At 40.0% G+C, this 27,649-nt stretch overlaps 1 protein-coding gene across 14 annotated transcripts in view; it reads left to right on the top strand.

Annotated features, from left to right (window-relative positions):
• LOC106081447 (sodium/hydrogen exchanger 3) overlaps window positions 1-27,649 on the top strand; it is a 275,612-nt gene that overhangs the window by 123,044 nt on the left and 124,919 nt on the right. For all 14 annotated transcript variants that reach the window (XM_059364876.1, XM_013243386.2, XM_013243387.2 and 11 more), the window contains exons 4-5: window positions 2,905-3,168; window positions 26,210-26,412. In XM_059364876.1, coding sequence (XP_059220859.1) covers window positions 2,905-3,168; window positions 26,210-26,412 — 467 coding nt within the window. The remainder of the gene's footprint in view (window positions 1-2,904; window positions 3,169-26,209; window positions 26,413-27,649) is intronic.

Here is a 27,649-nt window from a genome sequence, read left to right as displayed (position 1 = left end):
GATCAAGAATATATGCACCATCCGTCGGTGGGGGGGTATAATAAAGGCTTAAAAAGAAAAAATATTTTTTTCTAATGCAAAAACAAAACTTCCATCATAAATCCCAACGTAAACGAACCAAAGGCTGATCTTTTAAGAGCTATAGGAAAGATTTTCAAAAAAAAGCGCACACAAACAACTCAAAAATATGCATGAAATCTTTATTTGAATCGATAGTACGGTCCATATAAATAAATGTTTGGAGATTATTTTTTGTTGATCTTGACTGCGTCTCATATAATCCATCCTCTAAGTCAAATTTTGGCATACTCTTTCCAATATTTCGGCCGGTATCTCACGAATAAATGCTTCAATGTTATCTTCCAATGCGTCATTTGAAGCGAGCTTTAACATAGCCACACAAAAAATAAAGGCATTGGCCGCCTTTAGATCTAGGCGGCCAATTGACCGGTCCTGAACCTGAAATAAAATGTTCACCGAACACGCCTCTCAATAAGTCCATTGTTACGCGTGCTGTGTGGCATATGGCACCGTCTTGTTGAAACCACATGTCATGCAAGTCAAGCTCTTGCATTTTCGGCAAAAAAAGTTTTGGATATCATCTCACGATAGCGCTCACCATTCACACTTACGTTACGATTCGCATCATCTTTGAAGAAGTACTGTCCAATGATGCTACCAGCCCATAAACCCCATCAAACTGTGACTTTTTCTGGATGTATTGGTAGCCCTTGCAATGCTTCTGGCTGATCTTTACTCCAAAATCTGCAATTCTGTTTAGTTATGTACCCTTTGAGTCAAAAATTAGGTTCTTCGATGAATGGAAGAAGCGCGCGATGAACCTTCTTAACAGAGCACGCATTTTGATAATAAAATTCAATAATTTGCAAGCGTTGTTCGTTTGTAAGACGATTCATGGTTAAATTATAGACCAAGCTGAAGATGTTTGAGTGAGCTGTTTAAGCCAGTGTTGCCAAAGAGATAAAAGCTAAAAAATCAACCTTAAAATCGGAAGATCGGTATATATTAGAGCTATATCAGGTTGTGAACCGATTTCGGCCATACTTGGCGCAGTTATTGATGGTCAAACCAAAACACTTCTTTTAAAATTTCAGCCAAATTGGATAATAATTGCGCCCCATAGAGGCTGACGAATTCAGAATCCGAGACCGGATTATATGGGAGCTATATGAGGTTATAAACCGATTTAGACCATACTTGGCGCAGTTGTTCGAAGTTAGAACAAAGCATTTCGTGCAAAATTTCAGACAAATCGGGAAATAATTGCGCCCTCTAGCGGTTAAAGAAGTTAAGATCAGAAATCGGTTTATATAGGAGCTATGTCAAATTATTAACCGATTTAGACCATACTGGTCGCAGTGGTTTGAAGTTAAGACAAAACACTTCATGCAAAGTGTCAGCCAAATCGGATAATAAATGCGTCCTCTAGCGGTTCAAGAAGTCAAGATCCGAAATCGGTTTATATGGGAGCTATTTCGGGCTATGAACGGATTTGAGCAATACTTAACACAATTGTTGTCAAATCACAACAAATCATGCTAAATTTCAGCCAAATAGGAAAACAATTGCGCCCTCTAGAGGCTTAAAAAATCAAGATACGAGATCGGTTTATACGGGAGGTATATTAGGTTATGGACCGATTTGGACCATACTTACAGAATTATTGGAAGTCTAAAATAAACACCAGGTGCAAAATTTCAGACATGTCGAACAAGAATTGCGCCCTCTATAGGCTCAAAAATCTGGATCCGATATCGGTTTATATAGGAGCTATATCAAGTTGTAAACCGATTTAGACCATATTGGGCACAGTTCTTGGAAATCAAAATAGAATACCTGGTGCAAAATTTTACCCGACTCGGATAATAATTGCGCCCTCTAGCGTCTCAAGAACATTGGTGTATATAAAAACCAATAAGGAAAGGCAAAAATCAGGCGTGGCCGACTATATAATATCCTATACCACGGAGTCTACGTACTACTTTAAGAACATGGAACCTATGTTGAAATCCAGTCAAACTTTAATTTTGCATACCTATTGAAATATTGAATAGAACGATGTAAGATTTTCTTATGAAAGGACCAAAATTGTGGCTACTACAGCCTCGAAAGGCCATATCTGATGAAAGATATATATATGGGAGCTATATCTAAATCTGCACCGATTTTTGTGGAATTTTGATCACGAATTGAAACGTCGAAATAAAACGTATCATGGCACACTTTGAAATTATCGGACTAAAACTGTGGCTTCTACAGCCTTAAAAGGCCATATCGGCTGAAGGATATATATAAGAGCTATATCTAAATCTGCACCGATTTTTGTGAAATTTTGCACACGTATTGGGAAGTCAAATAAAACGTCTGTTGTTACATTTTGTAAAGATCGGACACAAAATTGTGGCTAATGAGCCTTAAATAGCCATATCGGATGGAAGATATACATGGGAGCTATATCTAAATCTGAACCGATTTTTATTAAATTTTGCACACGTTTTGGGACGTCTAATAAAGCATCTCCCGCTAAATTTTGTAAAGATTGGACCAAATGTTGTCGATTATCGAAATTATATATGGAAGCTATATTTTAATCTGATCCGATTATTTTCACAATCAATAGTGTTCATCATTGGCAATCAGGCAACAAATGCGACCTGTAACTTGATCACAAGAATACATGGACAGACAGACAGACGGACATAGCTAAATCGAAACAAGAATTGATTCTAAGCCGATCGGAATACTTATCCATGGGTCTACCTTGACTCCTTCTTTGTGTTGGGGACTAATTTTAATGCTTTTACCACTTTTTTTTTTCATTTTATTATTTCACCCTTATACTTGACTAATTAATTTTACTTTTTCTTTTTCTCACTTTTCCAGGTTTCCATATGACACCCAAACTCCATCTGATATTTCCCGAATCCTGCCTATTGATTGTGGTGGGTGTGGTCATTGGTGTTGTACTGTATTTTTGTACAGATGTCGCTGTATCACCGCTAACACCCAATACCTTCTTCTTCTACATGTTGCCACCGATTATCTTGGATGCGGGCTATTTTATGCCCAATCGTTTGTTCTTTGACAACTTGGGTACAATTCTACTAATGGCAGTGGTGGGAACAATTTTCAATATTGCAACAATTGGTAAGTTAATGCTGCAAGAGATATGAAGAAGAAAGAAGAACAAAAATAAATTACAGCTCATTGCTGAATCAAGGGAAACTAGTAGCAAGAAGATAATTTAGAAAAATTTATATTCAAATGGAAGGCCTTTTATATTAAAGCTTACTTAAGCTGATGGTAGACTATTTTGACATTTTGTGGCCTTTGCTAATAATGATGTTGGTGAAATTCACACAGATATTTTGTTGAAGTCTCTATGTAATTTGACTTTATTTGCCATTTATTCAGCTCAAGAATGTTTGTAATTTCAGTTTATATTCTTGCTTAGCTGTTCTCTTCTCCTCCAAAACTGGCATCATTTGGTTGGTTTTCACTTCAAAGTCATTCCCCGGCAAAAATCCTTTGCCTCACCCAAACTTGTCAATGACATAGGAACTGTGCAGCATCTACAGAAAACTTTTCAATTAATTTGACATTTGATCCAAATGAAATTGTTGTCATTTTTCTAAATGGCTGTCATTTTTGCTGGGTCCATCGTTTCATTTTCAATTTCTAGCAATAATGGCAAAACAACAGTAACTTGTTTTTATTCGGTTGCCCAAAAAGTAATTGCGGATTTTTCATATAGTTGGCGTTGACAAATTTTTTCACAGCTTGTGACTCTGTAATTGCATTCTTTCTTCTGTCAGTTATCAGCTGTTACTTTTAGCTTGCTTTAGAAAAAAAGTGTAAAAAAAGTATATTTGATTAAAGTTCATTCTAAGTTTTATTAAAAATGCATTTACTTTCTTTTAAAAAATCCGCAATTACTTTTTGGGCAACCCAATATATGCTCTACCATAGGATGGGGGTATACTAATTTCGTCATTCTGTTTGTAACACATCGAAATATTGATTTGAGAACCTATGAAGTGTATATTTTCTTGTTCGTCTTGACATTTTAAGTTGATCTAGCCTTGTCCGTCCGTCTGTCGAAAGTATGCTAACTTTTGAAGCAGTAAAGCAAAAGGCTCTGGAAATTTTTCACCAATACTTTTTATTAGTGTAGGTCAATTGGGATTGTAATTGAGCAAAATCGGTCCATGTTTTAACATAGTTGTGATTTAAACCGATCTTGGCTGTTGACTTCTTGAGCCACTAGAGGGCGCAATTCTTATCAGATTTGGCTGAAATTTTGAATGAAGTTATGTTATGACTCCCAAGTCGGCCTATAACCTGATATAGCTCCCATATAAACCGATCTCCCGATTAGACTTCTTAAACGTCTACTTCTTCTTCAGATTTGGCTGAAATTTTGAATGTAGTGTTCTGTTATGACTCCCAATAACTGTACCTGTACGGTTCAAATCGGTCTATAACCTGATTAGCTCCCACATAAACCGATCTCCCGATTAGACTTCTTAAACTTTTACAGGGCGCATTTCTTATCAGATTTGGCCGAAATTTTGCACGTAATGTTTTAGTAACACTTCCAATTTGATCCAAGTATAATTCAAATCGCTTCATAAGCTGATATAGCTGCTTTATAAACCGAACTCCCGATTAAATTTTTCAGCTTCTACAGGGCGCAATTCTCATCCAATTTGGCTGACATTTTTGCACATATAATTGAGAAATCAAACAACTGTGCTAAGTATGATTCAAATGAAATCCCTGGAAAACGCATTTCTGAACACAAAAACCGACCTTGACTGTCGCAGATCTCTCAACGAGATGGCTGATCAATTCAAAATTCACCTGTTCTGGGTGCCGGGCTACAGATATTTGTAAAGCGGATGAGCTTGCGAGACTAGTCTACACATTCCAGGATTACTGGAATCTGTGAGGATGCCTCTAGCGACATATAAGCAAAATTTTCAGGACCAGGCCGAAGGGCAACGAAGAATGATAGACGATCACAAAGAGGATGCTGTGAGCATTCTAAAACTATGTGGCCTCATCTAGACTTGAAGAGGTCTACTGATTTGCTGTCATTGGCTAGAACAGACGTCTCAGTCATTGAGTCCGTCATGACAGGTCACTGTCTAATCGGAAAACATGCTGACATGCTGATTCCAGGCATAATGGAATCTGTGGGTATGCCTCTAGCGACATGTAAGCTAAATTTTCAGGACCAGGCCGAAGGGCAACGAAGAATGATAGATAATCACAAAGAGGGGGCTGTGAGCATTCCAAAACTATGTGGCCTCATCTAGACTTGAAGAGGTCTATCGCTTTGCTGTCACTGGCTAGAACAGACGTCTCAGTCATTGTGTTCGTCATGACAGGTCACTGTCTAATCCGAAAACATGCTGACAGACTGAAGGTTGCCAGCAACGACTTTTGCAGAAGCTGTGAGGACATCGAAGAAGAAGAGACTATAGAACACCTTCTGTGTGTGTGTCCCGCACTAGCAGTCAGAAGGAGTTCCGCTTTAGGTTCTCATTTCTTTGAGAACCTATCTGATTTAGCGGATGTGAACATTCGGCTTTTTAAAGCGATCTGGATGGTTCAACTGTAGAAACTAGAAGGCATCTTCCTTCTTCTGTTCCTTAGGTATCACAATGGACGAAAACGTCTAAGTGAGTCTGTTGGCAGACTGTCACTTAAACCTAACCTAACCTAACCTAACCATGGTTCAAATCGGTTCATAAGCTGATATAGTTGGCCTATAAATCAATCTCCCGATAAGACTTCTTTAGCTTCTACAGGGCGCAATTCTTATCCAATTTGGCTAAAATTTTGCACATATAGTTGAGGAATGACTTGCAACAACAGTGCGGTTGTCTAAATCAGTCCATAACCTGATGCCATATAAAACGGTCTCCCGACTAGACTCCTTGAGCTTCAGAGGACGCAATTCTTATCCAATTTGGTTGAAATTTTGCGTAGGTCATTTTGGTATGACTTCCAACAACTGTGCCTAACTGTGTGGTCTAAATCGGTTGAAAACCTGACAATTTTGCCATATAAACCGATCTTCCAATTTGACACGCCGAGCCACCAGAGGCCGTAATTTTCACTCGATTTGCTTGAAATTTTTGAGGTGGTATTTTTCTATGACTTCTAACAGCCATGATAAGTACAGTCCATATCGGCTGCTCATATATATATTGAAAAAGTCTTTCAAAGAATTTGACTAATGCAATCCATGGTGAAGGGTATATGAGATTCCGGCAGGCCGAACATAGCACGCTTTTACTTGTTATACTCTACACCAGTACTGTGGTACAGAGTATTATAACTTGAATTAGTTTGTAACACCCAAACGGGAGAGAGATGGACCCATTGATAAGTATACCAATCCCAAAAAGGAAGAGAGATAGACCCATTGATAAGTAAACCAATCGAATCAGAATCACTTTCTGATTCGATTTGGCTATATCCGTCTGTCTGTCCGTAAGTCTTTCTGTCTGTCCGTCCGTCTGTCAGTCTGTCTGTCCGTCCGTCTGTCTGTCAGTCTGTCTGTCCGTCTGCCCGTCCGTCTGTCTGTCTGTCTGTCCGTCTGTCTATCTGTCCGCCTGTCTGTCTGTCTATCTGTCCGCCTGTCTGTCTGTCCGTCTGTCTGTCCGTCTGTCTGTCTGTCCGTCTGTCTATCTGTCCGCCTGTCTGTCCATCTGTCTGTCCGTCTGTCTGTCCGTCCGTCTGTCTGTCTGTCCGTCTGTCTGTTTATCTGTCTGTCCGTCTGTCTGTCACTCTGTCCGTCTGTCTGTCTGTCCGTCTGTCTGTCCGTCTGTCTGTCTGTCTGTCTGTCCGTCTGTCTGTCTGTCTGTCCGTCTGTCCGTCCGTCGGTCTGTCCGCCTGTCTGTCCGTCTGTCCATGTTAATTTGTGTACATACTACAGGTCGCAATTTTCATCCGATCGTCTTCAAATTTGGTATGGACATGTTTTTTGGCCTAGAGACGAAGCCTATTGAAATTGAAAAAAATCGGTTCAGATTTGGATATAGCTCCCATATATATGTTCGTCCGATTTGCAGTAATACTGCAATAAAATGGTCATTTGCAAACCGATTTTCTCGAAATTAGGGAGGAAGGATTTTCTTATGATTTCTGACATTGCAGATGAATTTCATAGAAATCGGTTCAGATTTGGATATATTTCCCATATATATGTTCGTCCGATTTGCAGTAATACTGCAATAAAATGATCATTTTTTAACCGATTTTCTCGAAATTTGGCAGGAAAGATTTTTTTGTGACTCCTGACATTACAGGTCAATTTCATGGAAATCGGTTCATATTTGGATACAGCTCCCATATATATGTCCATCCGATTTGCAATAATACTGCAATAAAATTACTATTTGTTAACCGATTTTCTCGAAATTTGACAGGAAGGATTTTCTTTTGACTCCCGACATTTCAGGTAAATTTTATAGAAATCGGTTCAGATTTGGATATAGCTCCTATATATATGTTCGTCCGATTTGCAGTAATACTGCACTAAAATGGTCATTTGTTAAGCGATTTTCTCGAAATTTGGCAGGAAGAATTTTCCTATGACTCCTGACATTACAGGTGAATTTTATAGATATCTGTTCAGATTTGGATATAGCTCCTATATATATGTTCATCCGATTTGCAGTAATAGTGCAATAAAATGGTCATTTGTTATGCGGTTTTCTCGAAATTGGACAGGAAGGATTTTCTTATGACTCCCGACATTTAGGTGAATTTTTTGGAAATCGGTTCAGATTTAGATATAGCTCCCATTTATATGTTCGTCCGATTGCAATAAAATGGTCATTTGTTAACCGATTTTCTCGAAATTAGGCAGAAAGGATTTTTTTTTACTCCCGACATTACAGGTGAATTTCATAGAAATCGGTTCAGATTTAGATATAGCTCTCATATACATATATATATGTCGCCCGATTTGCCCTCCTAGAGCCACTGCCAGCGCATTTATTAACAAATCTTCCAAAAATTTTGTACAACGCTTTCCTCGACGACTTCCACAATGTCTATAAAGTTTGCTCGAAATCGGTTCAGATTTAGACATGGCTCCCATATATATGTTCATCCGATTTGCAGTAATATGGCAATCAAAGGGTCATTTGTGAATCGATTCTCTCGAAATAAGGCAGGAAGGATTTTCTCTTGCTTCTCGACATTATGGATGAATTTCACAGAAATCGGTTCAGATTTAGATGTAGCTGCCATATATGTATATCAACCGATTTTCACTTCTAAAGTCACTGCAAGAGCATCTTTTGACCAATCTTGCCAAAATTTTGCACAACGCTTTTCTCGACGAGTACCACAATATCAGAGAAGTTTGCTCAAAATCGGTTCAGCTTTAGATATAGCTCCCATATATATATATTCGTCATATTTTGGGTAATTTGCAATAATGTTGCCATTTGTCAACCGTAGTTATTACAGTTCGAACATATTTGCTCGAAATGTCATACGGATTCTTTAATAACCCATCTGAAAACATCCGGCGAGTACCATCAAAATTGGTTCAGAATTAGACATAGCTTCCACTTTGTACCTATAGGGTAAGTGTAGGGTATTTTAAAGTCGGCACCGCCCGACTTTTGCCTTTCCTTACTGTTTTGTTTTTTGTCATTGTCATCGAATTTATAGTACTTGCCAGTCTAGTATGGTACTCCTCTCAATTATTAAATTGTTTCTATTAAATTTCTATGTGAATCAAATTCAATTTAAATCAACTGCATGAGTTTCGTTTTGTTGTTGTTGCTGTCGTTGTTGAGGCAACGTTTTTGTGTTGTTTTATGCGACCACCAACCAGCCTATTTTCAATCACATTGAGTTCTATAATTAGGTCGAGTGATTTTAAGTAAAAAGTAATAATAATAAACAGTTTGAACACATTTATGGCGTTGAAGTAACGGCTGCACTTTACATGTCGTGTGGATGGATTGGTGAACGATTAACAGCTCGTACTAGTGACTGAGTGCAAATAACAGTTATTAGGGTTTACATCTAAACGAAATGGAACATTTTCAAATATTGGGTGGAGTAAATGGTAATGCCGGGGTTTTTCTACCCTCCACTGTTTACAAACATAGTCATTTAGTTAGTATCAGCTTAAAATATTGATCTTAGTTTAATTTGTTGATTAATAGTTGGAAATGATTTTGAGCCATAGATGGGCCATAACTTCTTTAGTTTTTTTCAGATCTTAAGGTTAGAACATAATATTTTGAGTGAGGTTGTGCTTCTACGTTATACGCGACATTATGTCCAATATTCATAGGGAATGCTAAGGAGGATGTCATTGCGACCTTTCAAGACCTGGGAAGCATAGTCACATATGCTACCATATAGTGGTACCATGTAATTTAGAGCGATTACACTTTTCGTTAGGACTTCAGAGGAAATTTAAGGTTTCAGATTAATGTATGTGATGGAGGCCACCGTAGCGCAGTGGATAGCATGTCCGCCTATGACGCTGAACGCCTGGGTTCGAATGCTGGCGAGATTATCAGAACAAATTTTCAGCGGTGGTTTTCCCCTCCTAATGCTGGCATGTAAAACTTCTCGCCAAAGAGGTGTCGCACAGCGGCACGACGTTCGGACTCGGCTATAAAAAGTCCCCTAGCTTTGATCCATCCGTGTAACATGATCTTACAGATGGCAATACTAGGGTTCCGTCAGCCCAAGACTGTGCCGCTGCCAGAAGTGCCTCGTGCTCGATCTCAAATGTCGTCTAAGGTATACGTTCGGAAACCTCTTCCGTTCCTTCCAGATTTCCTATTTTCGCCTCGATTATTCAATCCATTCTAACATCGCCTTAAGTCGCATAGCCGCAGTGGCTGCCTCAAATTTAATCTGTATGTCAATGGGTCGGATGTCTAGAATAGTCTCCAGTGCCCTATTGAGAGTGGTCCTCATCGCTCCGCCTATGCACAAGACAACATGTTCTCTAAACCTGTTGTATGGCAGTGAAGGCCGGAGAACTGCCGTCGATAAACTTGCTTAATCCTAAGCCTTTCGGGTCGACGCAGTTCAATTTAAGGGCGTGGGCGACAAACGCGCATGTAACACTGTGGAATAGCGCAACTGTCGGTAGGACGGCGAAAATCTATCTTTTACTGAAAGGAAGTTAGAGGAAGGTCAGTATAGTTTTTGGTGTCATAACTGGACACATAGAACTTCAAGCTCACTTTTGCAAAATCGTTGCGGCAAGTGATAGCATGTGGAGAAGATAATGAAACGTTGGAGCATTTCCTATGTCATTGCCGGGCTTTCTCGGCTAACAGACACCGGTACTTAGGTGGGGACACGATGCCAGACATGAACCCACTTAGAGGAGTGATAAAGAAAACAATTAAGGATTTTGTAAGTAGCACGGAATTCCGTACCTAACATTTTCTTTATCGAGGTTACTTTTTAGTTTTTAGAGCGCTCAACAAGCCGATTTCTAGCTTTGGTGTATGTCCATAGTGGCATGGGGGGATTGATATCTACACCATCTTTTCAACCTAACCTAACCTAACCTTTATTTGACACACTTTTTCTTGCTTTTTGTAACTTCTTGCGAAAGTAGGTTAAAGAAACTGTTCAAGGCTGTTTGAAGAAGTTAGGTCTGTTTAATAGCATTTATCATTATAATCCATCAATCTGGTTATTTGCTTGCCTCATTACTTCTGCTACAACTACAAATCATGTTAACCAAATAAACAAATGCCAACACATCTATGTTGTAACAACCAGACGCCCTAACTATTCAAATAGACTTTCTGTTTTCAATTGAAAATGCCTTGCAGTAAAAATATTTATGAATTAGTGATTGTCTGCGCTGTTGCCTCTAGCAATGATTCAGCACCTAAAGGCGATATAATCAAATGTGAACATGTTCTAAATCGATTTCTAGAGATTTGTTTTACCAATAGAGCATTTGATCGATCGATAGAATGCATCCGTTCTCATGTCAACGGCAGCAAGTTTTACTCTAGACGACACGACTTGGAGGAGCCAATGAAATTCAAACTTGACATTGAATGCCATGAGACATCAAACGACATTAACACAGTGCGTATGATTGATATTCGGAACATAAGTAAATACGCAGCTCTAGACAGACTTGTAGTTGTCTACATAGACCAAATCATAATTGGTTAGAAGCGTACACTGTCAGCTCCAGTCACCAGACGCCATTACTGGACAATAATTATTATTGTCAACATTTGTTTTTTTTTTTTTTTGGATGACCTTCTGCTAGGAAAACAGATTTCGTCATTTATTGTCGTCCACTAGGGGGTTGGAGGGAAATTCATGAGTTTCCACATATATTATTGTACCTCTGGTTATACGTTGATGATAATTGTGATGATGATGATGATGATGACTGTCGGCAAGGCTATGATTGACAGTGTAAATATTGAATTATTATTTATGGTGTTTTTTGGAAATCAGGCCAAAAGCTTTGAGTCATAGAAACAGTAATACTGCAAGTGAGAGGGACTTTTTTCTATATGTCTACATGAAGTAATGGTAATAACCAGAAGGCCATATAAAAATACCTTCAAAATGTATGGAAGGAAGGAGTGCCATTAGCATTTTCTTTAAATTATTCCTTTTTTCCTTTTTTTCGTATTTTAATTAAAATTTTCTTTAGAGACAAAATTTTCCTAAAATTTTCATTACACACACCACTACTGTGGTACAGGGTATTATAGCTCAGTGCATTTGTTTTTAATACCGATCGACTCAGAATCACTTTCTGATTCGATTTAGCTATGTCCGCTTGTCTGTCCATGTTAATCTGTGGACAAGCAAGTAAAAAGGCGTTAAGTTCGGCCGGACCGAACTTTGGATACCCACCACCTCGGGTATATATGTAAACCATCTTTCGTCAAAATCCGGTGAAAAATGCATACCTTATGCCTCATAGCAGCTATAAAGAAGAATGTCGAAGGGCCTATCTTAATTCACTGTACCAAATTTCGGCGACATCGGACAATAAATGCGCCTTTTATGCGCCCAAAACCTTTAATCGAGTTATCGGTCTATATAGCAGCTATATCCCAATTCTGGACCGATATGGGCCAAATTGAAGAAGTATGTCTAAAGGCCTAACACAACTCACGGTCCCAATTTGTAGCGAAATCGGACAATAAATGCGCCTTTTATGGGCCTAAGACCCTAAATCAGCGGATCGGTCTATATGGCAGCTATAGCCAAATCTAGACCGATCTGTGCCATATTGCAGAAGTATGTCGAGGGGTCTAACACAACTCACTGTCTCAAACTTTGGCGACATCGGACAATAAATGCGCCTTTTATGAGCCCTAAACCTTAAATCCAGAGATCGGTCTATATGGCAGCTATATCCAAATCTAGACCGATCTGGGCCAAAATGAAGAAATATGTGGAAGGGCTTAACACAACTCACGGTCCCAATTTTTGGCGAAATCGGACAATAAATGCGCCTTTTATGGGCCCAAAGCCTTAAATCGAGAGATCGGTCTATATGGCAGCTATATCCAAATCTGAACCGATCTGGGCCAAATTGAAGAAGGATGTGGAAGGGTCTAACACAACTCACTGTCCCAAATTTCGTCGATTTCGGACAATAAATCCGCCTTTTATAGGCCCAAAGCCTTAAATCGAGAGATCGGTCTTTATGGCAGCTATAACCAAATTTGGACCGATCTGGGCCAAGATGATGGAGGATGTCAAAGGGCCTAACACAACTCACTGTCCCAAATTTCGCCGACATCGGAAAATAAATGCGCCTTTTATAGGCCCAAAGCCTTAAATCGAGAGATCGGTCTATATGGCAGCTATATCCAAATCTGAACCGATCTGGGCCAAATTGAAAAAAGATGTGGAAGGGCCTAACACAACTCTCTGTCCCAAATTTCAGCAAAATCGGATAATAAATGTGTCTTTTATGGGCCTAAGACCCTAAATCTGCGGATGGGTCTATATGAGGGCTATATCAAGATATAGTCCGATATAGTCCATCTTCGAACTTAACCTGCTTATGGACAAAAAAAGAATCTGTGCAAAGTTTCAGCTCAATATGTCTGTTTTGAAGGACTGTAGCATGATTTCAACAGACTGACGGACGGACAGACGGACGAACATGGCTAGATCCCCTTAGGTTTTTTTTTAGATCAATAATATATAGGGTCGGAAATGGATATGGAATGACAAAATGAAAATACCCCCATCTATAGGTGGTGGGTATAAAAAACAGGTCACAATTTTCATCCAATCATCTTCAAATTTGTCACTGTCATTTTTTTTTCGAAGAGACGAAATCTACTGAAATTTGAAAAAATCGGTTCAGATTTGGATATAGCTCTAATATATATGTTCGTCCGATTTGCGGTAATACAGCAATTAAATGATCATTTGTTAACCGATTCTCTTGAAATTTGGTAGGAAGGATTCTCTCTTGACTCTCAATATTAGTGGTGAATTTCATAAAAATCGGTTCAGATTTGGATATAGCTCCCATATATATGGTCCTCCGATTTGCAGTAATACATCAATAAAATGGCCATTTGTTAACCGACTGTCTCGAAATTAGGCAGGAAGGATTTTCTTATGACTCTCGATATTAGTGGTGAATTTCATAAAAATCGGTTCAGATTTGGATATAGCTTCCATATATATGGTCGTCCGATTTGCAGTAATACAGCAATAAAATGGTCATTTCTTGACCGATTCTCTCGATATTGGGCAAGAAGGATTTTCTTATAACTCTAGATATAAGTGGTGAATTTCATAGAAATCGGTTCAGATTTGGATATAGATCCCTTATATATGTTCGTCCGATTTGCAGTAATACAGCAATAAAATGATCATTTCTTGACCGATTCTCTCGATATTTGGCAAGAAGGATTTTCTAATAGCTCTCGATATTAGTGGTGAATTTCAGAGAAATCGGTTCAGATTTGGATATAGCTCCCATATATATGTTCGCCCGATTTGCTGTAATACAGCAATAAAATGGTAATTTGTTAACCGATTCCCTCGAAATTTGGCAGAAAGGATTTTCTTATGACTCTCGATATTACTGGTGGATTTCATAAAAATCGGATCAGATCTAAATATAGCTCCCATATAAATGTTCGTCCGATTTGCAGTAATACAGCAATAAAATGGTCATTTGTTAACCGATTCTCTCGAAATTTGGTAGAAAGGATTTTCTTATGAGTCTCGATGTAATCGTGCATTTGATAAAAGTCGGTTCAGATTTGGATATAGCTCCTATATATATACCGCCCGATTTTCATTCCTAGACCCATTGCAAGCGCATTTATGGTCCAATCTTCCCAAAATCTTGTACAACGCTTTCCTCGACGACTTCCACAATATCCATAAAGTTTGGTTGAAATCGGTTTAGATTTAGATATATTGGGTTGCCCAAAAAGTAATTGCGGATTTTTCATATAGTCGGCGTTGACAAATTTTTTCACAGCTTGTGACTCTGTAATTGCATTCTTTCTTCTGTCAGTTATCAGCTGTTACTTTTAGCTTGCTATAGAAAAAAAGTGTAAAAAAGTATATTTGATTAAAGTTCATTCTAAGTTTTATTAAAAAATGCATTTACATTCTTTTAAAAAATCCGCAATTACTTTTTGGGCAATCCAATAGCTCCCATGTATACATATGTTCGTCAGATTTTGGGCAATTTGTTGTCATTTGTCAACCGTAGTTATAACATTTCGAACATATTTGCTTTGCTTGAAATTTGATGCAGAAATTTTAATTACCTATCTGAATACAACGTCGAGTTCCATCAAAATTGGTTCAAAATTAGATATAGCCCCCCTTTTATATTTATTAATGGGGTAGGTGTGGGTTATTATAAAGTCGGCACCGCCCGACTTTTGCTTTTCCTTACTGGTTTGTAATATTTTTTTTTTCTAATAAAATCTTTTACGCAAATTTAGATTTTGTATTCTGCTATCACTTCATATTGATATTCTCATAAATCAGTTTATAGAAAAAATAATAACAAAAATAAATTTCAAAGCCACCTTAGAAAAAAAATGAGTTGAATGAAATGAAAATATACTGGCTGTGAGATTATCGCTTAGCTGTCATTAACTGAACAAATTTTATGTCATATCGCTTGGCTGGCAAAACGACGTTGTCGTCGTCGTTGAACGCGGTATCCAACGTGTTGCCGCCTTGACTTATTTTCATAGCAAAACTAAATTAAAAAAAATAATAATTATAAAAGTGTGAATGAAGATGAAATTTTTCATGTGCCATCTTCACTTCACCCATGCGAGCAAATGATACAGCAAATATTTTTGATCATAATGGGGAGTGATGGACCCCAGGTCATGATGGGTGTTAATTAGTCTCATACTGCTGATGAATGGAATCAAACTCACAAGTTAGACAAGAGCAGTGAAACTATGTTGAGGTCTTGTGGAACACTGACAATGACAAGAGCCTGAATGCTGAGACACACTAAGTGGTCTCATTAAAATGACAATTTCTACAAAATTTATTAAAATATCTAAAATATTGTGTGGCATATTTGCCTAGCCATTTAACACTTAAAAATTTTTGTGTCGCAGTTTGTCTCAATATGCCACACCCTGTTTCAAACAGATGAATCCTTTTTGTCGTTGTGATAATTGTCACATTTTCTTCATTTCTCCATTCCAGTATGACTGATGACTGTAAATGTGTGTGATTGTTATTCTTATACAACACCACGCAGGTTTTGTGCTATTTTTAGTACAAAACTGATACGGTGGCTGCACCAAACAAACATACCAAACCTAGACGGAAATTCAATTTCGAATGATTTGAAATATGACACATATTAACAATGCCTTTTTGTTTGGTTCCAAAATTCGCACATAAAGATGTGCTAATCACAACAAATTAAAATGGTTTTTTTTTCGTTTATAAATGATTGCAGCAGCCAAGTAAAGGTTAAAAGGAAAATGTAAGGCCTTTTGTTGTAGCATGCAGGTGTTACTATACCGGAAAGGGCGCCCCGGTAGCCGAGTTGGTAGTGTGCCTGGATTACCAGTGCAGGGGTCGTGGTTTCGATTCCCGCCAGAAGCTTTGGTCTGTGGCTATAGTGGCATCACAATGGACCTCAAATTGTCTAAGAGAGTCTGTAAAGGACAGCCACTCTTACCTAACCTACTATACCGGAAGAAGGAATGACAGAATCGACATAACTGTGACTGATCCGAAGAGGTGCGCCAGGTTATTCAACAGCCAGTTTATTGAGCATCTCGAGATTGACAAGGCTAGGAGGTAAGCCATTTGTCGTATCCTTGAGCTACAAGCCGATGGACAACCATTCCAATTTACCTTGGACGAAATAACGAATTGCATTCGTACCATTGATCCAAGGCGTTGGGCTCCGACAATATCTCTTCACTGATGCTGAAGAATCGACTCGAGTACCTTACAATTGTCCAGCAGTGGAGTACTTTACAACTGTCCGACCCATAGACATACAGATTATGAGCGAAGCAGACACTACGGCTATGAGACTTAAGGCGAGGGGAGAATGGTTTGAGGATAGGAGCAGCTCATGCCATCGTGGTATAATCGAGGCAACGATAGGAAACCTGGAAGCAATGGAAGAGGTTTGCGATAGGATACCTGAGACGACACTTGAGGTCCAGTGCGAGGCACTGCTGCCAGTGGCACAGTCTTGGATTGACTGCTCCCTAGTATTGTCATCTGGAAGATCATGTTATACGGATGGATCAAAGCTAGAGATCAGAGTGGGCCTGGGGTGTACATTGAGAACCCAGTAACTGAGATCTGTTTTAGACTGCCTGACCATAATAGGGTCTTGCAGGCGGAGATCCGGGCGATCACGGAATGCGTGAGGTAGTGTGGTGTTAACGCGAGGACGTCAAATATTAACATCTTTACAGACAGTAAACAGGACCTAAGGGCAATAAAAACCAGGACGCTAAGATCACCGCTAACGCCACCGTAGCGCATAGGTTAGCATGCCCAATTAGCACGCCCGCCTATGACGCCGAAAGCCTGGGTTCGAATCCTGGCAAGACTGTCAGAAAAAATTGTCAACGGTGGTTTTCCCCTCCTAATGCTAGCAACATTTGTGAGGTACGATGCCATGTAAAACTTCTCTCCAAAGAGGTGTCGCACTGCGGCACGCCGTTCGGACTCGGCTATAAAAAGGAGGCCCCTTATCATTGAGCTTAAAACTTGAATCGGATTGCACTCATTGATATGTGAGAAGTTTGCCCCTGTTCCTTCGTGGAATGTTCATGGGCAACATTTGCAACTATGCTCAGTTCACGAACAGTCTTGGCATGTACGAAAGAGATTAACTCTATCCCTGAGGATGAGCCGATCCACATCGTTTGGGACCATAGCGGACTAAGGAGGAATGAGAAAGAAGACAATTTGGCAGTGAAGGCCAGAGAACTGCCCTCAATAGACTAGGTTCACCCGAAGCCTTTGGGGTCGACGCAGTCCGAGTTAAGGGCAACGAATGTGCATGTATCCCTTTGGAACATCGCAACGGTCGGTAGGACGGCGAAAATCCTATGGGGACATCCAGATCGTGAGAATACGAGGCTATTACTGAAGGAAATAAGAATGGGGTCAGTATAGCCAGCCTTCGGTATAACAACGCTACACATGGGACTGCGAGCTCATTTATGCAACATAGGTGCAGTAAGTCGGAGGTCACCGTAGCGCAGAGGTTAGCATGTCCGCCTATGACGCCGAAAGCCTGGGTTCGAATCCTGGCGAGACTGTCAGAAAAAATTGTCAGCGGTGGTTTTCCCCTCCTAATGCTAGCAACATTTGTGAGGTACGACGCCATGTAAAACTTCTCTCCAAAGAGGTGTCGCACTGCGGCACGCCGTTCGGACTCGGCTATAAAAAGGAGGCCCCTTATCATTGAGCATAACGACTTGAATCAGACTGCACTCATTGATATGTGGGAAGTTTGCCCCTGTTCCTTAGTGGAATATTCATGGGCAAGACTTGCAAATTTTCAGTATCAATTCACAGACCACATAAAACCAAGGATGAAAAAGTCAGTTGGAAGTCAAGAGAGAAATCATTGTACAAAATGTTAGCTTAATCGGATGAAAATTGCGCCCTCTATAGGCGCAAAGGGTACATTCAGTGTCAGATCCTGTTTTTTGTTTAGTTTTGCAAAAAAAAATAACTTTTGCTATAGCATCCATCGGAGCTATATCAATCGATATTCAGTCAAAAGATTATATATCGATAGTGCCGACGATATTTTGCCAGCTCTACCTGGATCTAGCTCAGTCATATGCCATATTCAAGATCTTTTCGACTCTTCTGAATAGCTGTTTCGGATCCTTACCCCAAAGTAGTATTATAATATCGTCTGTAGGGCAGACGGGTTCAAATCCCTTCTAAGTCAGCATCCGTAATTGGTTATTTATGGTTTAGTGGCGATTAAATGCCCCCCTGTGGCGTGCCCTGTGCCACTTTCTCCCTAATATTTTTGTCATGGGACCCGCAATTTATCCACCTGTTCCTTAGCATATGGTTTATCCAGTCTCTAAGTAACGGGTCCACCCAGTACTGGTTTAAGGATTGGTTCAAAAGGCAGACGATTTGGCTTTGAAGGCCAGAGGACTGCCATCAATAAACTTGGTTAACCCGAAGCGTTTCCGAGTTAAGAGCGTAGGAGACGAACGGGCATGTAACACTGTGGAACAGTGATACAGTCGGTAGGAAGGGGAAAATCCTATAGGCTGATGCGGATCGTGAGAGGACGGTGCTATTACTGAAAGGAAGTAAGATGGAGGTCAGTATTGTTTTATGTATCATAACGGGACACATAGGACTAAGAGCTCACTTATGAAAAATCGGGGCGGCAAGTGAAGGCATGTGTAGGACATGTGTGAAAAGTGATGAGACGTTGGAGCATTTCCTATGTCATGCCCGGCTTTCGCGGATAAGACACCGTTACTTTGGTCGGGGACACAATACCAGACATGAACCAACTTAGGGGAGTGGTGTGGAAAACAATTAAGAATTATGGAAACAGCACATTGCAGCTCTAGCCATTCCTTCTACTAGGCTCAGTAGCTGGACAAATGTCACATATATAAGAGTGGTAACCTGTTTGGTGGCCGTAGTAGTACAGAGGTTAGCATGTTCGCCTATGACGCTGAACGCTTGGGTTGGAATCTTGTTAAACTTATTATTCCCTTCTAAAACTGGGGACATTTGAGCGGTACTGTATCATGTAAAAACTTCTTCCCAAAGAGGTGACGGGTGCCCAAGTCAGCGTCATGTCCCGAATCTGGGGTTTATTCAGCGATTCTTAACACTGTATCACACACTTTCTATAAATCGCCCTAAAATTTGAGGCCTTGAGAGCCGCCATACTGTTCACAAAAATCTTGAGGCCGGCAACTTCCTTTCCAGGATTTTTAGATTTTTGGATTGGGACTATCGTGATTGGCCATTTGTCATCTGTTTAAAGATACTTACACTTCAATTGCTATGGTGAACACCACCAATGCTTATCCCGACTTTATCTTGAAGCCATCCGTAAAGGTTGAGAACCAGTTGACTTCTTGTCGAAGCGAAACATCTATTCAGTCCTTCTCCGGTCGATGCACAGACATAAAAGTTGGCCGAAAATTTAAGATTTTTCGTTACTCGTAGGAGTTTAGCAATGAAAACGAGCCAAAGAATCAAAACTTTAATATAAAGGTAGTATCTTTAAATTGAATTTCTTATTCACTAACAGACACCATCTGTATAAAGTTTGATCGCTGATTGATTCTTATTCGACTTCACAGATGACTGTCCAATTATTATTTTTTGAAAATTTCCTTTTTATAGCATCGTCTTAGCATTTTAACCTAAAAAGTTCGCGTTGAAAGTTCTGTCCCATAGATATATTAGGGTGGATCGCAGTGGTTTAGAGCGCTACATTTTTTTAATAAAAAGAAAATTTGTGGAAATAAAATTTTTAGAGAAATATTCTATGAGAATCTTATTTTGCCCTAAAAATTTGTACCACTCTCGACCCAAGTTTTTAACATATCTTCAATAGCTGCTTTGATGACTTCAATATCGTATTCTAAGTCACGAATCGTCTCTAGATTGTTAGTGTTGCACGTTTTCTCAACAGCTGCCTATCAAAAGTAACTAACAGATCGTTTATAACTATGACAGTGTGGTAAGTTGCGCCATCCTGTTGAAGCCACATATCGTCGAGGTAATGCTCTTAACAATCTCTATAGATTGTAACGGCAGCTTTTCCTCTTTTCCTTTAAAAACAAAACGGACCAATAATGGGAATGTATGGGCTTGCCTATGGCTACAAGGTGAGCAATCTTTTGGGACTAAATATACAGTCAACATGACCTAAGAAATGTAGTGATCAGAATATCCTTGCAGTTGTAGAAGTTCGTAATGCCCAAATCATGTAAATGGCGGTCAAGCTGGCGTTAGAATATTTCTTAATTTAAGAATCGCCTTAAACTTTCACTGATCTCTCGCAATCCAGCCGTTGTACCTACTGGATGACCCCATTAAGTCCTTCATCGTTATGGGCTGCCTCTTCAGAGTGCAATACACTGCTACAACAACAACAACAGATTTCTCATACCAAAAGGCTATGTACATATCTTGAAAAGTTAAAGGTCCCCCCAAAAGGCCCTTCCTTCGAAGTCCAGACCATGTCTTAACTGGAATTTGTTTGTTTCACTACATTCACTTCTATGAGTCTACAAATGAGAGAGTTAAGAGTACACAATTCGATTAACATATGCACTATAATTTGCGTTAATGACATTCTTTACCTCCGCCACCAACAAAAAGTTTCACCAAATTGATGATTGATGAGTTGTAAGCTTGTCAATAGCAAAGGGGGCCGAGAGTAGAGCAGAAAGTAGATATTGACTGGATTGTTAGTGCTACCGACAAGTGATTAAGTTATGATATCAAAACACCGGCAATGAATGAATGAATGAACGCTTTGTAGATGGTGGTGAGACTAGAAACGATTTCTAGATATGAATGAATGAAGAGAATCTCTCTCAGCTACGCCTAATACACTGGCAATTTCTATATCTTAGGCCATAAAAATTAACGATCCGTAAATAACCAAATCGTCATAATCATTTCTAAGTACTGGGGTAATTAGCACATTTTCTAATTAAATGATTTTTAAATTTATTAAAGATAATTATAGGCCAGCCAGAAAAATGTCAATGATTAGGGGTTGGTTGGCTGTAGCCAAAAAATTTCAAACTTGCTCACGAACATTTCATTAAGGAGCAGGGGGAAAACTTCTTAAAAAAGCAAAGTCATATTTATGGAATGGAATAGGTGTAAGACAAATCTCTCCTTTTGTTTTAGAATGTGTGCTAATATATCTGAAGATTTAACTATCTGGCTTCATACAGTCCTCCTTTGGTAGAAGGCCAAATAGTCAGTCCTTCCCTTCCTTCAGTGCTTATAATTGTTAGCATTGTCTTTAAAACCCCACAGCAGGATCTTCCAATCTTGTTTAAGTTCTTCTCTTTTTTTAATTTAAAACAAACTTTGCCCTCATACTTTTCTCGTTGTAAATCCTTTGCTATTTAATATTTTATGACGCATTTATCCACAATTTTCCCGCTGAGTTTCCATTCAAATCGCCTCACAACAACATCATCGTCAATAATCGTCATTGCTTTCGTTAGAAAAACAACTTAAAGGATGAGTGGGGTATTACCATCAATGTCACCATGGATTTCGCAGAAGAAGGAGAAAAAAAAAAACAACACGCAAGTGCTGGTGATGATGAAGATACAACAGTGACCCTAAGTATGTCAATATCATAAATGGTAGCTTTAGTGCTTAACAATGCTCTTAGAACATCAATTGGCTATTTGTGAATTCAATTAAGTCCAGAAACTCAAACAACAAGCGGCATTAACAAGAAATGAGGACTGCTTAAAGAGCATGTTAGTTCAAAGCAGTGATGGACTATAACACACATACACTGTAGTACGTGCTAAGCCCACGGGCTTGGGTAAACTTCAAAACTGGTTGTAGAGACACTGATGATACAGAACACTTTGAAGATTCACTTAAGTGGGTTGTACCATAACACACAGGATTCACTACACAAGATTACGGAAAATTATTAGCGGATTTACAATTTTTATACCCTCCATCATAGGATGGGGTATACTAATTCAGTCATTCCTTTGTAATACCTCGAAATATTCATCTAGGACCCCATAAAGTATATATATTCTCTTCTTGACATTCTGAGTCGAACTAGCCATGTCCGTCCGTCCGCCCGTCCGTCTGTCGCAATCACGATAGCGGTCGAATGCGAAGAGCCAACCGCTTGATTTTTTGCGCAGGTTCTTTATATTGATGCAGGTCAGTGGGGATTGCAAATAGGTCATATCGGTTCAGTTTTGGATATAGCTCCCATATAAACCGATCTCCCGATTTGACTTCATGAGTCCCTGGAAGCCGCAATTTTTGTAATTAGCACATGAAAATGCAACTCCACGCCGAGCTTATGCTCTACCTGCGATTTGGGTACAAACCATAGCCACCACGTTGCTCCACCATTGTCAGGCTGGAACCGAAGTTCCAGGGGCTCCTGACACCTGTGGTACCAGATTAAAGTCTCCGGTCAGACATCGTAAACTTAAAATACTACTACCTCGTTATGGATAACTAGCGTGTATTCATGCCTTCACTAAGTCTTGTCCGTCTTCTAAGAAATACTTCCCGGGAAAAGGTGGTCAGCCTTGCAACAGTCGTCTCGTCTTCAAGGGCCCTACTGAAATCCAACACCGCCTCGCTAATTCCCATCGCACCTAAATCTCTAATGTCTGCATAGTACGGGCATTCCGTCAGTACATGCCTCCAGTCCTCGGAGACCTGAGATCAGTCGTACAGTCGTACAGATCAGTCGCGGACCAGTTTCTCTGATGGAAAAATGCATTAAAGAACCAGGAAACCCATTCTCTCTGAAACAGTCACTCCCAGATATTTTACAAGCGCTACATTCCTGATGGGGCTCCACCAGATCAAATCGTGGGTGGACGATTCCGCGACAAGATGCCCTTGAGCAACATTGTCACGGTCTTGTCCTTCGCAACGTCAAAACCAACACGATCGCTCCATTCGCGCGGACGGACAGACAGACAGATATATGGATGATCGGACGGGCGGACGAGCGGACAGACATATGGACAGACAAACGGACAGCCATATTGACTAACGGACGGACATACATATAGACCGACGTAAAGACACACGAGCAGTCAAACGGACAAATAGACGGATAGACAGACTGAGACAAAGACGGACAAACCGACAGACGAGAGACAGACAGATGGACAAATAGATAGACAGACGGACAAATAGATGAACAGAGAGACAGACAGATAGACACAAAAAGATGGACAGGCAGACGGGTGGGCGGGCGTACAGACATATGGTCAGACAGACGAACAGTCAGACTGACATACAGACCGATGTACAGACAGACGGACAAACAGACAGACAGACCGACCGACAGACAGACAGACAACTAGACAGCCTTTAGACAGACAGACAGACAGGCGGACAAATAGACAGACAGATAGGCACAAAAAGATGGACAGACACAAAAAGATGGACAGGCGGATGGGTCAGCGGGCGGACAGTCAGACGGACAGCCAGTGGGACATACAGACCGACGTACAGACAGACGCACAAAAAGACGGAAGGACAGACAGTTAAAAAATTAGACAGACAGACGGACAACTATTCGGATAGACAGACGGACAGACGGATGGACATACAGACGGACATTTTGAGTCGATGAGTTATACTTATCAATGGTTCTAACTCTTTTCTTCTCTTCCTCTTCCTTCTGAGTATTACAAACAAATGCACTTAGTTAAATTATCCTGCACCACAGTAGTGGAATAGGGTATAACAACTTTAAACGTTTGTAGATACACTGATGGTGCAGAATACAGAAACATACAACTTAGTTGTTTATACTATCTTCTTCTATGAGTGATTTTTAGCTATTATTTTTTTTTGGCAACACTGGTTTAAACAGCTCATGCACGTTTCGTCTTTTGTTTCAGTGTCAAACATCTTAACTCATTCCTTGATCCCCCGGATCTCCGCCTGCAGGACCGTATTATGGTCAGGCAGTCTTAAAAAGATCTCAGTCCCTGGGTTCTCAATATAGACTCCCAGGCCCACTCTGTCCTCTAGCATTGATCCATCCGTGTAACATGGTCTTCCAGATGGCAATACTAGGGTTCCGCCAATCCAAGACTGTGTCGATGGCAGCACTGCCTCGCATTCCACTTGGCGCACCTCCGTCTTCTTCATGAACAGGCATATTACAGTCTTCTCTGGATTAACATTGAGACATCTGGGTCTAGCCCAGTCATATGCCATATGCAGGACCCTTTCGACCCATCTGCATAGCTCGTTCGCATCCTTACCCCTAATAGGCCGTAATTGGCCATTTATGGTGGTCACCCATAGGATTGGCGATAAAATGCCTCCCTGTAGCGTGCCCAGTGCCACTTTCTCCCTTATATCTATGCCATGGGATTCAAAATTTATCCACCTGTTCCTCAGCATATGGTTTATCCAGTCTCTAAGGACCGGGTCCACCTGGTACTGGTCTAAGGATTGGATCAGTGTGTCGGCCCGCACATTGTTAAAAGCCCCCTCGATGTCAATGCATACCGCCAGTGTGTACGTTTTGACATCGAACGATTTTTCTATTTTATGCACGACCTCATGCAGGGCAGTCACCACCGACCTTCCCTAGACATTGGCATGCTGTTTGTAATTGACCAGTTCGCTGGATGTCCTACTCTTTATCATGGTGTCCACAATACTTTCCATGGTTTTGAGTAGAAAGGACGTAAGGCTTATGAGTCTGCAGGCCTTTGGTGTCGCATAACTTGTCTTGCCGGGCTTGGGTATAAACACCACTCTTGCCTCCTGCCAGGCTTTCAGAGTATATGCAAGTCCTAGGCACACTGCGAAAATTTTGGCCAGATGAGGCCTCAGATAGTCCGCCTCTTTCTGAAGTAACGCCAGAAATATTCCATCAAGTCCGGGTGTCTTAAATGGTTTGAAGCTCCTCAAGGACTCCTTCACCATAAATTCCGCAATTATAAACCTTCGATTAACGTCATTATTCCAAGATTCCGGTGTCTCCGTGGGTCCCTTCGTATCCTGTGGAAAATGGGTTTTCATCAAATGCCTCAACATGTCCTCCGTCGTTTTTGCTCTCACTCCCATGTCATCTACTAAAGTTTCAGTTTGGATGGGTGATGGGTTTTTGAGAGAAACTTTTTTTTTGAGAGAAACTTTTAGGATGCACCTTTTACCACTCTGGTAATCTTATTGCATTCCTTGAGCCGTGTGAAATACACATCCTAACACAATTCCGCTTTTTCCGCCTCTTTCCCAAAATTGCAAATCTCCCCGGTCATCCAGGGTGTTTCTTAGGCTTGGACTTTTCAACCATGAATTGTGTGCTATCGGGACAATATCTAGTACCCATATCAATTGATCTCCGGATTTATCTTCTTAAGCCCTCATAAAGATCGACTATCGTTTTTTAATCAAAACTGTCATAAATTTGGTAAGCAAAATTTTCTTGTCTTCACAGGACCAATATGCTATTAAACGTATCCCATACAAATGAAAATTCATGTATTGTTCAATTTATGAATTTGTGTGATATTTTGCATTAGCAATTCTTTAAATCATTTTACAATCCAATGTAACTTTAGAAGAGATTATCTACGCCACAAATTCCCTAAATCCATTTCTATTTTTTTGTCAAAATTGTATAACTATATCCTCCCACATGAACCCCCCCACCAGCAAAATATGAATTTGATTATCCTGTTTTGTAAGGCAAACTTATTGCCTAGGAAACCTTAGAAATTGATGACGCAAATAAATCAACAGCGAAAATACTATGTGTCTATGTTATTGATTGATTGCGTTATTGATTGATTTGTGTTATTGATTGATTGCTGCTAACTCGCACAAACACACCCAGCAAACAATTAATAATGCCTTGACTTTAACGATTATTACTAACCTATTTCGGTGTTGTCTTTTCTTGTTTATTTTTCAGGAACCTCTTTGTGGGCCTGTGGCTTAAGTGGAATTTTTGGCCCCCAAGAAGATACGCCTCAGATTTTGGAGTTTTTCATTTTCGCTTCCTTAATATCGGCTGTTGATCCTGTCGCTGTGCTGGCTGTCTTTGAAGAAATCCACGTCAATGAAATTCTTTATATTGTGGTCTTTGGAGAATCTCTACTCAACGATGCTGTTACGGTAAGTTTAAGGGGTCACCAATGGCAGACACTGAATTGTTTAATAAATTCAAATCAAACTGAAGGTCAAGTGTCGTTCATGATTGATTGGGGTGGTAGCAGCTGATTATAAAATTCTACTGTTTGCCAATTAGAATAGCTACTAAGTGAATTACTATCGATGTGTGTCATCTGTAAGAGTACACCAAGAGAAAAAAGTGGGGTCAACATCACTCAAAAATTGTAGTATGTAGACCAAAAAAAAATACTAAAGGCAGCCGCTTTGCTCACTAATGTATTGTGAGGTATCGTAAAAAAGCTACGTTGGTTAGGCTATTGTGTTATGACGAGAGCATATGCTAATGACACTTAGTATGATGGGAAACACTAAAGTCGATATAGGTCAGCCATTTTTTAAACAAATATAGATAGATTTATAGAAGTTTTGAGGGTGAGATACTGGAAAAAAAAGGGAAGAAAAAGTACACTCAAAGAAAAAAGTCTGCTGATAACAGCAGGCAAATAAAACAAGTTAAAGCTCTAAGTTCTGCCGGACCGAATCTTATATACCCTCCACCATGTATCGCGTTTTTCAAGTTCTTTGCCTGGATAAGAATTTCTATGCTGTATCAGGTAATGGACCGATTCGAATCGATTGGCTTGGATGTTTGAGACCATATTAAATGCCATAGTGAACAGTGAGCTGTACCAAATATGGTCTTAATCGGGTTATGGTCAGCGAAAACGGTTAATAAATGCGCCTTTTATGAGCCCAGAAATTCAAATCGGAAGATTGCTACATATGGTACCCATATCCAAATATAGACCAATGTATGCCACATTGAAGAGCCTAATGCAGCTCTCTGTGCCAATTTTCTGTCAACACAGACACAACTTTAAGTTTCTAGGGGCAGTAGAAGACAAATCGAGAGATAGGCTTATGTTGGAGCTATATCAGGTTATAGACTGATTTGAACCATACTTGACACGGCAGTTGAGAGTCATAACAAACCACACCGTGCAACTTTTCTGTCGATTCGGATAGCAATTGCGGCTTCCAGTGGCTCAAGGTGTCTAATCGAGAGATGACCTGCATCAATAAGAAGTATCTGTGCCAAAGTTCAATTGGATATCTTCATTTGTTCGAGCGCTGTCGTGATTTCGACAGACCGACGGACAGACGAATGGAGGGACGGAGAAATAGCAGACGGAAATGTTTGTTAAAACAGCAGGCCTAATTTGCTGTAACGGCAGTTATA

Source organism: Stomoxys calcitrans, chromosome 3, assembly GCF_963082655.1.
Source record: "Stomoxys calcitrans chromosome 3, idStoCalc2.1, whole genome shotgun sequence".
NCBI lineage: Eukaryota > Metazoa > Arthropoda > Insecta > Diptera > Muscidae > Stomoxys > Stomoxys calcitrans.
This window is presented reverse-complemented; position numbering and strand designations above follow the sequence as displayed.